The sequence below is a fragment of the Echiichthys vipera genome, assembly GCF_963691815.1.
Source record: "Echiichthys vipera genome assembly, chromosome: 13".
NCBI classification, from domain to species: Eukaryota; Metazoa; Chordata; class Actinopteri; order Perciformes; family Trachinidae; genus Echiichthys; species Echiichthys vipera.
The window spans coordinates 20,042,799-20,055,802 of NC_139838.1; the positions used below are offsets into that span (position 1 = coordinate 20,042,799).

At 40.4% G+C, this 13,004-nt stretch overlaps 1 protein-coding gene across 1 annotated transcript; it reads right to left on the reverse strand.

Annotated features, from left to right (window-relative positions):
- Positions 1–840: 840 nt before the first annotated feature.
- Positions 841–9,115, reverse strand: hcn3 (hyperpolarization activated cyclic nucleotide-gated potassium channel 3; the record flags this gene model as incomplete). The annotated part of the gene is made up of 7 exons (XM_083925198.1): positions 8,967–9,115; positions 4,228–4,657; positions 3,967–4,128; positions 2,923–3,141; positions 2,252–2,398; positions 1,716–1,956; positions 841–1,043 (listed from the first exon to the last, which is right to left on the reverse strand). Exons 1-7 carry the CDS (start codon positions 9,089–9,091, stop codon positions 841–843), a joined length of 1,527 nt encoding a protein of 508 aa, XP_083781324.1. The 5' UTR covers positions 9,092–9,115.
- Between the last annotated feature and the right edge of the window lie 3,889 nt (positions 9,116–13,004).

The following is a 13,004-nucleotide window of genomic DNA, read 5'->3' on the forward strand; positions in this document are numbered from 1 at the left end:
CATTAAAAAATGCTCAAACATTAAATTCTACATAATTATCTGCAAATTAACCAACTAAAGGTCTATTTTCATAAACATTTTTTGTGAATTGCCAGCAGAGAATTAAGGTAGTAATATAACAGGAAGTCAGTAACAGTTTATATGCATGTGACTAAATTATAGAGATGCAAAAGTAGATTTTTTTTAGATTACCTCTTGAAGTGAAATCGAAAGGAGGTAATCTAATCAGTGATGTATAGCTGCGTACACTGTCTCTGTTAGAGTGGTTACATCACAGCAGTTTATCCTCAGTAAACAGTGGTATTAAACCAGGACTTGATGCAATCTATAGACCTGAGGGACCATTACAATCCGCGCTACAAACAGCCGTATGACGCGTCGCCCAGCTGGTGCTCCTGTGCTCACATAAATGATGTGATAGATGATGAAACCGCAGTGTCAGAAAGCATACAGGGAACATACATACGTTTGGAAAAGCTAGTGTTGCAGTTGGTAAAAAGCACATGTATCACCAAAAACGTAAGAAACAAGAATATAGTGATTATTCTCTCTTCGATTTGTAAGTTACACAATAGATCTACAGTTTTTCAGCTAACAACATAAGAACCAAGTAACAAAAACATAAACTGAGTGCAATATTCTTAAATCAAATGCAGCAATAATGTGTTAATAAATTAAAACTGAAGGTCTCCATAAGGTTGTTTATCACTGAGCACTAAAGTAAACAGCAATCAGTAAAATTTACATTGACAGTTTCTTTGTTTATGTGGTCAAGTTCAGTCAAAGCGTGACAAACAACACATCTCTGGCAGGAGTCTCTCTCTGTTGGTACTGAGCGAGTCACTCATTTGAGGGAGGCACATAACTGGGCCTGCGAGCCACCCGGCCCAGTCGGTCCACAGCCACGCTCTCAAACGCCCTCCTCATCAGAGGATGCTCCTCCAGGACCTCGTTGAAACTGTCCACACTCAGGGAGTAGAGGCGACAGTAGGTGTCGGCCCGCACGCTGGCTGTGCGTCGTCCTTGAGTTAGCAGGCAGATCTCTGAGGCAAGGAAGAGAAAGTCAGTTTAACCTTCAAAGCAACAGTCCCATGTATATGGAGGGCCACTGATAACTTATTGCACAATAGAAATATGCATTCATAATCCTGTTTGCAAATTAATTTATAAATAAACAGACAAAATTACAAAGGAATTCATTATTTGATATTGTAATGGGCAATAAAAAGAGGAATTATGAGAATAATGTAAACATTAAATATTAATACAATAATAAATCATTAAAATTAAAAAAAGTCCATCATTCAAAAATAATTTATTCATTCATGAATCAATAACTGAATTCAAAAGATTTTTAACAAGAGAAACAACTGGATTCACAAATTGAATTAAGAATAAAGATTTAACGCAGGAATTCAAAAGGGCAAGTTCCTTTTACCATTTGCATTTCTCTTTGCATTTCCCTGCTGCTTTTCCTATTAGCTATTTAATTTGCTTAATATTTAAACTCGTTGAGTGTCTCCATTTACCTGCTAGCTTCATATTAAGGTCCAGACATGAGAGTGGTGTCTTCTCATCGAACTATATTACTAAATAGAAGTGAATAAGCTTAGAACTGAAACCGTCAAATAAATATCTCTGGCATTGAAACGGGGTCACAGGGAAACATTGATAGGGTTACTCTTTGAAAGTTGAATAATTTACAAATGATTTACCTCCAAAATATGCTCCGTCGTTGAGCGTGACCTCCTTACTGCCGCGTGGGATGACAGTGACCTGGCCGTGCTGGATGAAGTACATTTTACGCCCCAGCGTTCCTTCTCGTATAATAAAATCTGTAGGTTGGAAGACTTCGAAACGCAACTTGGTCAGGATCACTGTCACAAAGTGAGGGTCAGTGTTGGCGAACAGTGGCATGTTGGCTACAAGCCCTCGGCAGTTATAGCTGACGATCTCCTGCACGGTGGGAGACAAAGAAGACATTAAGATGTGGGACTGAGAAATGTCTACCTTACTGTGTTGTCATTTCATAATATTCTGTTCGAATTAATGATTCAAAGCTAACAATAATATCTATAACTAAATATAATGTAGATAGTATTGAAACATAAATTAAAGTGGCCCCATTGTCACCAATACTTGATCCAGCTATCCAGAATTGCATTAGTGTGGGCGTGTGTCATTAAAAGTGAGGAGTGGAGAGAAAGCAATAAACAGGAAATCACATAAGAAGGTTTAAGGAACAACGCACCTCCTTCAGCGGATCACTGAGCTCTCCGAGGATGCTGTCCTCATCGAACATCTTGCCTTGGAATCGTTGTTCGTAATAATCATGGATTCTCTGCCGGACGTCTGCTGGAAGCTTATGGAACGACATGTACTGCTCCACCTGTTTGTACTGGAGACATTTGAACAAAACACATGGAGATTTGACCTTCATGAGGACACAATTGTACTCCCACAGAACTGATGTCACATTTTGTACATTTTCTACCATGTGTTTGCTGAATTATTGCTAAGCACGATAATTACGCATTCCCTGTTCGTCTCGTTTTTTCCCCAGTTTTAAGTGGATTACAAACTCATTTGTAATGGGCATTAGCGAACAGTGATCTGAAACAATGGTGCCGCCATTTTCTATCATCCGCACTGCATTGTCTTGTGAAAATCCCCCTGAAAGGGTCACAGTAAGGTCGCAAAATCCATTAGATAATACACATATTCTCTAGGCATTTGGCTCAGTTTCTACGAATACAATACGAGCAAGTAATTAAGCTTATGATGTAAACGTGGCTGTGATATTAAACCCTGCAGCCAGAATCACATTAGCATCCACGTGAAGCTCCTGGGACATATTGTGCACCAAACAACTGAAGCTGTTTTAGTTTGTTTATTGTTTCCAGTCAGTGCAGAGGTGATTACCTTCTCTTGATACTGGCGATGTGATGCATCCAAGGACTGGACCAGGTTAGTTGCATGACCAAGGAACATGGCGTAGCAGGTGGCCCCCACAACCATACTGATCATGGTGAGCCAAACGTCAGTCATGCCTTCTGGAGGGTTGGCACCGTATCCTATACACAGCATGTGACTCATGGCCATAAACAGGGCATAGGAGTACTGTAGGTGCCATGTAGAATTCTGTACAAAGGGGAGAGAGGACACAGCAATGTTAAAATATTTTTTTATTGGCTGTAGTGCACAGATCTCAAACATCGTTGTTCTGCACACAGTGCTCACACAGCCATGACACAGAGCTGGATAAAATTATGAGTAGGCCTTTAATTATAAGAAAAATAGACCTAAACAAAGTTTTCAGAGGAATTGCAATAAAATACATTTTGAGAAAGAAGCTTATTCACTTTCTTGCCAACAGTTACATGAGAAGACCGATACCACACTTATGTAAATATACTGTAAGCAACAGCCAGCAGCCAGTTAGCTTAGCTTAGCACAAAGACAGGAAACAGTCTGACATATAAACCGGTGCAAAACCACAAAGTGTTATTTTCACATTTTGTTTTTTGCATGTTTCAAACAAATGAAGTATGTTAATGAGTGAGCGTTCAGTGCTGGCAGGTCTTTCAGACTTTACTTAGCTAGCTGTAGCTTCATAATTTCTGTACAGTCGCGAGAGTGACATTCCTCTAATTTAACTCCAAAGTGAAGCATTGTGTAAAACTTTTCCTTTTATCAAATCGATTGACTTGCCAATAAAAACGGCAAAAAAAAAGATTTTCCCGGGTTTTCTGTTTGTGTTTTCTTTGTTCATTTTTTACGGTACTTTGCATGTTATTACAGTACTTTTGTCATTTTGTCTTTTAGTCATATACATAAATATATACACTGTTTTATTTTCTGTTTTTACAAATATATGTTATCTGTATAATATTGTTGTTGATTAAGTATTTCTGATTCTGATTCTGATTCTGACATGCATGTATGTATTAATGGAGATATTCTCACCACCATGTTATTTTTGGATACCCAGCAGTCTGGGGGGAAGTCTTGCAGCATAGGCACCATGAAGGTCAGGCAGCCGTCCCAGTGGCACAACAGCAGCATCATGCCAATCAAGTTGACTATACGCACCGCAGCACTGGCCAGGTCATAGGTCATGTGGAAAATCTGTGAAACAGAAAGTTTATAGAAGGAAAAAAATGTTCAATTTCTGATGTGAACTTTCTCTTTGTGTCATTATGAACTTTGTGTCTCATCCTTCATTACCTCCTCCCACTGGTGAATGTAGCGGATAAGACGAGACAGTCTGAGAAGACGCAGCAGACTGAGGATCTTGGTGAAACGCACGATGCGGAGGGCGCGGGCGGTGCGGTACATGTCAGACGACTCGTGCAGGGTCTCCAGGTCGACGATGAGGAAGATATAGTCAACAGGGATGGAGGAAACAAAGTCCACCAGGAACCAAGTGCGGAGGTAATGTTGGCGGATCTCTTTGGGGTCCAGGGTGATGTGGCTGTCCTCTACGGGGATGCCCGTGCGGAAATTGAAAACCAGGTCCATGAGGAAGAGAGTGTCAGACAGGACGTTAAACGTGATCCAGGGTAAGGTGTTCTGGTCTTCAAAGAAGGTGATTCCCCAGGGCAAAATGACCAGATTGCTCATCATCAACAGGAGCATCACGAGGTCCCAGTAAAACCTGCACAGAACAGGAGAGATGGAAGGTCGAGGTTGTGCAGATATATCCATAATCCATAATCCATAATCTTGCTAACTGGACAGGATTTAACACCAGGAGCTCTCCATTCCTCATAGATCAATTCTTTGTCAGAGTAAATAACCTCTGAAGACTCTGAATAAGAGTGAATATTGAAAATGAACTTTTGCTCCTTATTAATAGTTACAAATTGAGGTTTGTGCTCCTCATGTAAGCGGTTAATGCTCTAAAGTTCACACTCAACGTAGAAGGAATTCTGCTCAAAACAAGGAGTGACAGCCGGGAAGACACCAGTTTCTACTGTATGTAAATCAAGAGAAAGGATATGAAAGAAAATCTAAGCACTGCTGCTTAAAATTAAAAGTGTGTGTGTGTGTGTGTGTGTGTGTGTGTGTGTGTGTGTGTGTGTGTGTGTGTGTGTGTGTGTGTGTGTGTGTGTGTGTGTGTGTGTTTGTGTGTGTGTGTTTGTGTGTGTGTGTGTTTGTGTGTGATGCTGGTTGTCAAGTTAATCGTGCCCTCCTAACTTCTTTGGGTTCAGAGTTCAGGAGGAAACCCAGAGAGCTTTACCAGAGGTTAAAGGCCTTATCTCTGTAGACAGTGAGGCTTATAGCGAAATCTGTTCCCGACTGAATTAATTGTTATGGGGTCTATCAGCATCACGCACGCGGACAGAGTTTGTTTTGCTGCAGCTGCTCCAGTGCGTCTTCATATCAGACCAAAACAGATCAGGATGGGACGCTGACTATTTTCTAGTTCAAAAATGAAAATAAATTCATTCATATTGGGATGTTTGTTGTATTTTGAATGTAAATAAGATGCCAGCCCCAGTCCTAGCTCCACACTGGACCGATATGAGCGTGTTCATCTTCAGATCTATAATTCTATATAATTCTATGTGGAGAAAAGCAGAAGTTAGAGCATTTGAAACTGTTATCAAGGTCAAGTGAAGTCATCCAATTAGGAGGACAGTGTGCCGCCCAGAGAATGACCCATTTCAGAGCTTTGACCCTTACTCTCATAACAAGCTCCTGTCACAGAAGAAACCCTCTCATCAAAAATGTATGGTGTTCTGCTCCAAGCCGACGTCTAACTGGACTGATGTTTAAAACACTCTCTGGGGGCCGAGAGGTGTCTATAGCCCCCTGTCCCATCGTGGCCCTTTTCATGGAGTACCTTCTGCTGTCTACAGTTTCAACAAGTCCCAGTGCGACTTGACTTTCCATACGTTGCTTGCCCACCGCCTAATTCTTCTGAAATGGAAAGATGCCATCCCTCCGCTCCATCACACACGCTATGGATCAGGAGTACTTTATTTTATATGAAATTGGAAAAAATAAAACATTCACTGAGATTTGGCAACGTTTTTTCTTTAGATACGTGGAAGAGAAATGAGGAATGCATAAAACAATCTAATTGTCTTCACTTTATTTAGGCGACAACCTGCTTGGATCTCTGTATATACTGTACTTTTCTAATGTTTATTTTTTTGACTCTCTCCCTGTCATCGTGTGTATATATGTCCTCTCTTACAACAGATTTGACACGCATTGACTTAGATTTATTCATTCTTTTTATACTTATTATTATTTAATTATCTAGTTTTTGGGGTGGGAACTCTGTTCTGAGTGTTTATGTATGTCTTTGTTCAGTTGTGAGAAAAGCTCAATAAACAAAGTTTTAAAAAACAAGTATGGTGTTTACCTCATCAGGCTCAATATGAAGAAACGACAAACGTCACCACTACTGGAAATGTCTGATACGCAGTCTGCTGCTTTCAGGATGCTGAAGCCCAGATGTCTGCTCTCTGTCTGCTTCACGTCATACAAGAACCTTTTTCCTATAAGTCTCAAGTGTCTCTTTATACACCACTGATACACGCTTTGGATTTCCTTACAGATTGTTTCCTTCAAGTGTCAATCACTTTGTATTTGTGTGTGTCTCTCTCTCAGTCTCCTTTTCATTAGAGGCGCAGTAACAGAATATGAACCAGACTATTACCGTCGCTCGTCAGTGATCGCAATATGAACCCTGTGAGAAAACACCCATTTTCTTTAGCCAGTCAGAGCAGCAGAGACACAGGAACGGACAGATGAGTTCCTCATTCTCATTCACGTGTATCCCTCCATCAATCTCTCACACCCACGTCCTTTGTGTGTACACGCTGGTTTACATGACTACTTATCATCTCCTCTCATGTTGCAGCAGATTAGTGGTTGCTTTTAATAACTCCACCGAAGACTCTGAAACCGCGTTATAGCTGTTTACATAAAGCACATGCACATATACTGTAAGTGTGAGTGTGCTTAAGTGTGAGTGAGAGCTAGAGTTAATTCTGCTGTATGGAAACCTTTTAGGCATTTTATCTTTTAATAACAGCAGCAGAGAAACAGGAATATGAATGTGGTTTTATAGCATTTTATGGTGAATCTAAATCCAGCATTGAATCCGCCTGTTACATAAGTTTACTTTGTATCTTTTTAAAGCAACATAAGTTATAAATAGGTCACATATTTGCTGCTAAGAGAAATGACTATGCCATTTTTCTGTTGTTTACCTTTTAAGCCATGCTAGTGGTCTTTTCCTCTAGTAGCAAGTCATTTATGGTTTTGAGTGATGGATAGGCTGCATTTAAAGTTGGTACAGACATTTGTGTTTTCAACAGGACACTGAAGGGATCCCCTTACTTTCATCTAGCACCACAGTCATGACAAAATACCTAAAAGGCTAAAGGCACTTCCATCAGCCTCAGCTACATTTTTGTGTTAAATTCTAATAAGCACTGAATTACCATGTTAACATGCTGAAGCAAGACACAACGTTTTATCTGCATGTTAACGTTGTGCTTGTGAGTGTGTTTGTATTAAGCTCGCTTGCATATTGCAGCTCAGAACAATCAAAGTTTGAACATCTACTGCTCCGTGACAACTTTTTGAGTGTTTGACAGCCTGAATGTTTTGTACACTGATCTTCACTAAATAACAAAAAAAGGAGATAAAGATTTGACAAAACACCCAGTAGAGAAAACACGTTGGCGACCACATAAGATGGTCAAAACGCCCTCTTTTTTGGATTCAAGTTAAGGATCTTTGTTGCAATTCGTTGACCCTCTCTCCCCTCATTGTCATGTTCAAGAAGCCAGTTTGAGATGATTGAGCAAAATTCTGATTATCTGAATGTTGCAGCAGAAATCGAGACTCATCTCATCAGACCAGAAAACATTTTTCCAATCTTGAATTATCCAATTTCAGAGAGTCCCTGCCAATTGGAGCTTCAGTTAATTGTTCTTAGCTAACAGGAGTAACACACCTGCGTCAATGTTTAGTGTGTTTAAGGGATGCTCTTAAAAAGGCTAATAATAAAGTGTGTGAGAGAGAGAGAAGTTAACCAAGAGAGCTATTAGACTCTGAGAACAACAAATGTACTTATTAAGCAGCCTTAAATTGAATTCAAATTGAAACATGAAACCAGCGATCAAACCTTAAAAGAACTGTAAAGCTGAGCACCAAAATGTGCTATTCCAACTCAGTTTTAAAGAGGAAGTTGTAGCATAAGGTTTAAGGAGAGCAGGCCTGCAGTAATCCCCCCCTCAGCTGTCTGTGTATTATTGCATAATAGAGCAAGACTGAATTATAGGGATTCTTATGGGCAATAATCTCTCTGCACGGGTTAATCCTTTCTGTCTGGCGTCGACCTGATGTTTAAAAATTGTTTAAATTTGATGCCGTCTATTATTAGTGACCGCACAGACAGGTTGCTTGGGGGCATCGCCGCTAAGAATGATCTGATAAATCCTCCCAGACGTGAGGCCGAACCAGAGAAAAACAGGATTGGATGTTTCTCAAAATTAAATGCATCGGATCATTTTATATTTCCAGAATCAATGAATGTCCCTCTTCATAAACAGGGAGAAAGGGAGTTACCGGTGGTATCATTAATCCAGATGATCTTGTCCTATATACTGTATCACTAATCAAATCCCTTCATCGCCTTATCATGTGCGAGGGACCATGACATCAGCTGCTGTACTGCAGCCTGTCCTTGGAAAAATCGGATCTGAGCACCGTCACAGGCTGTTTGGTTGGATGTAAGCTGGATGCTTTCAAGGGAAGTTTATGAAATGTTAATGACACATGGGGGGAATCTTGTGTTGGCAGAAAGGTAACTGACATGTGTTTCCTCCTATTCTACATTCTCTGTCCATTTTCCTTCAGAATGAATGTAGGAAAACCTTCCCACAAACAGAGGAAACAGGAAACTTTCTAGGACACTTTGAAGGTAACCTCATCATTACCTGAAGTCACTGTAGGGGTGGATGATCCACACTCCAAAGCTCTTGACCCTGGCCTGCTCAGCAGCAACCCCCTTATGGCTGCCAAACATGCGCAGGGAGAACTTGTTGACCCCGGGCTGCAGCATGGACCCAAACTTCTTCTGGAAGAAGGTGGAATGGTCCGCGGAGAGTCCTACGTCTTCAACTTCTTCTCCGTCCTCGGTGGTGTCCAGCAGGCCGTCTGGATCTGCTGTGTAGTCGTCATTGTGAGTCTGAACCAAGGAGAAGAGGGTCTTGGTCACATCAGCTTTCTTCTCCGCCCTCGGGGAGGGGGTAGCAGGGGGAGTCGTCCTCTGGGAGCCACTTCTCCATCTCGAGAAGCGGAGGCTGCTCCAGCTGCGGTGCCTGGACGTCTCTGGTTTGTGAGCCGGGCTCGTGCCGATGTTTCTGTGGTCATCTGTGCTCCGGGAGAGGCTATTCATTTTTAAAAATTTTTTTACACCTTGCACTTTAAACTGGGCAAAGCAAGAGGGCTTTCTTGTCCGTGTAAAGTTCACTCACTAATAAAGTTCAGCTGCCGTTTTCATTTGATGCATTGTTTTAGTGTGAACTTCCTTCACAAACAAATAACTGTCCTGAAAAAAACTTTTAAGCAAGATGTAAAAATAAAATAGCAACTACTGTAGTTTAGAAGTGTACAGCAGTGACACCACAGCAACTAAAGCACACAGGATGTCCCTCTTATCTCTCTACAGAGTAACATATACAGTCTGAAAATCGTATCTAATGGAAACAATGGGTTTCCACACTCGAGTTCTCACAATATAACTCCGTAAAAAGTTCCAGGGTCCATTAAAAAAAAAAAAAAAAAGTACTTCCCTGTGATGGATGCAGCCTCCTCCCCGTGAAGATGTATTGTGTCCGCCTTTTGTTTGACCATGAGGACGGACTCAAATTGACCGAGAGGGCTCAGTAGCCTTCAATAATCGGCTTGTTGGTATAACTGCGTCCCCTCACCTCCCTCCCTCCTCCCACTGGTGTAGTGGAAGTGCCCTCCCTCCTCCATACTCCTCGTGGGGATGCGGCTGCAGGTGTCGTTGCGCCGCCAGGTCGAGGAGCCGCAGGTCAGCAGCGAACAAAACAGCGACAATGAATTAATAATGAACGGGGAACTCCGTTTTAGAGGGGAAACGCTGCTACCACACTGTGAAATCAAACAGTAGGATTTAACTTTATTCTTGTTTCTTTTAGGTGAGAGAGTATTTTATCGTTTTACATTTTCGACAAACAACTTTTTTTCCAACATCTTAGACTTTTCTAATTTGCATTTTAAAACCGCCTTAGTTTCAGAAGTCTTTTATTTTAAAGTAGGCTAATTCTTCTTTAAATTGAATAAAATATTGACTACTTTCAATTGGCACTTTTTAAGGTATTGTCAAGGTTCTAATTTTAATGCACAAACCATTCAAATGTGCATTAAAAACGCTAATGTTATAGTTAATTAGAGACTCAACTGACTGATATGATCATTTATTGTCTTTCAGTGAAATCCTATTGTGATAAAATCATATATTTTATATCATGATACACAGTTACGTCATCTAAGTTGATAACAAGCACATAACAACATTTTCAGAAAACCTGACTCTTTTTGAGTTTCTGATTTGCACTAAAGTTCTTAACAAAAGGAGAAAAAATAATCAAAAATATATTTGTTACATATCAAATTTACATGGGAGTTAACAAAAATAGGCTTTACCACATGGTTAATTCATATAGACTTTGTATTTATTGAATTACCTGCCAGGCTGCATGGTGATATATATCCTTATCTTTATCAGGACAGAAGATATCATAGTTGATAATATCTTTAAAGGAACATTTTTATAACGCTTATTTTGCAGAGAGTTAAATGAGAATAGCTTCGCTCTGTTTAAATGTAACACAATTTTCAGACCAGCACCTTGAGATTAACCACACCTGTGTGTTCAGATATTCAATCCTGTACAAGCTTGTAAGCTGCTCAGTGCTGCAGACCACATGTACCCTCTCCTGGTCTTCCTGTCTGTGAACAGGTCAGTCTCCATTATATAGACCCCTTGTATTACAGCAGATCACATTTCACCATTGTTGGTCCGTACACTCTCTGAAGTGGCGGGTGTCATGTTTACATTTACACCTCTGAAAGGCGCACTTGAGAAGGCACAGTTAGTCTGCAGGCTCACTCCTGCAGATTACAGCGTTTCAGATATCATAGTCAGTAAGCAGCTGATTTTATTTTTAACTGAACTAAACATTTTTATTTATTGTTCTTTAAAACATATAGTGGGAAAGCATCAAAAACACATATGAATTAGTGAAATATAGAAAGAAAATTGGCTTCATGTCCACATAAAAAATGGGCTAAAAACATCTAAAAGTACCCAATTATATGTGCCAAATATAAAAAAAAATAGTATGACATTTTTGGAAATACACACTTATTCACATGAGTGGATTGTAAATATGAAGCTACAAGTACAACCAGCAGGGGGTCCTCCCTATGTTTCCTGGGCAGAGGCTGAAAAAGGGGGGGAAAGGGTCCTATGTTCCTCGGTCGCATACGCCTCTGCCTTTGCTGATTTAATTTAGCATTTTGTTAGGGTTAGAGGTTACGGTTAGGGTCAGGGTTAGGGGGTACTTTTAGGGTCTACATAGGTCTATTTGCCGGGGAATTCAGCACTGATTGTGGAAAAAATAACAGACCGGGGAATATAGAAACCCTTTCTGAGGAAAGCGGGAAAGAAAAAGGTCCGATGTTCCCCAGTCACATACAAAGCGGGGAACATAGGTACGCTCCCACCAGCAGCTGTTAGCTTAGCTTAGCATAAGAACTAAAACCATCTGGAAACAGCTGGTCTAGTTTTGTACAAACATAACTAAATCTGGCTGATACCAGTAGTGTAGTAGTAGTTCATGAGGTGGGGTCACTGCTAGGTGAGTATGTTACCCTGAAGGGAGTGGGTAAACCTTAATTTTAATAATTTAATAATAATTTATTTTATTATTGTCTCATGCAAAAATAACATGTCCAGCACAACTATTGACAATTATTTTGAAAAAAAAGATACTATACTCCTATATATTCAAAAGTCTTTTTGGCTGACAGGTGGGTATTCTACACAATGGGATGTAAGGAAGGCGTTGTTCAAGACTCTCCTGGTGAAGGTGCTTTATGTCTGAAGCATGGACGTGTTTGAACAGGAACACACAGATCAGATTATGGTCTGAAATATCCTGTTTGCATGTGACCCTCAGTGTTTCTCCGGTGGAGTTTTTCCCCATCGGATGTCAAATTAACCTTTTTTGTATATGAATAAATTCCAACACGCACACACGGTAATATTATATCATGATCATGATCATCATGTCAGCAGTGTTTTTATTTAATGTATATATGCGTGAAAATCCCAGTAGATCAGCAGTTTCTGAAATACTCAGACCAGCCCGTCCGGCACCAACCGTGCCACGTTCAAAGTCACTTCAATCACCTTTCTTCCCCGTTCTGATGCTCGGTTTGAACTGCAGCAGATCCTCTTGACCATATCCTCATGCCTAAATGCATGTGGTTGCTGCCATGTGATTGGCTGATTAGAAATTTGCATTAACAAGCAGGTGGACAGGTGTACCTAATAAAGTGGCCGGCCAGTGTATGTATATACAGTATATATATCAGTAGCTCAGTCCAAAAAGGTCGCCAGTTGGATGTGTACTGGTAGCTGGAGAAGTGCCACTTGCCCTCCTGGGCTTTGCCGATGTGCAGTTGAGCAAGACACTGAACCCCCACGCTCTGCCATCTGTACAATAATGCATGTGTATAGGTCCTGTTTGTCTGTGTAATGTGTAAAATAACTTATAACAATCTCCAATTGAGGGTCTAATAAAGGTTTTCTGTCTGTCTCTTTTCTTGTCTGTGTAATAAAGATAAGATAATGAAACAAGTGGAACACCTAAATGTCCGCCCCTGAGAAAATCACAAATGTTTCAGTAAAAAGAAAATCCAGTTTTATATATATATAT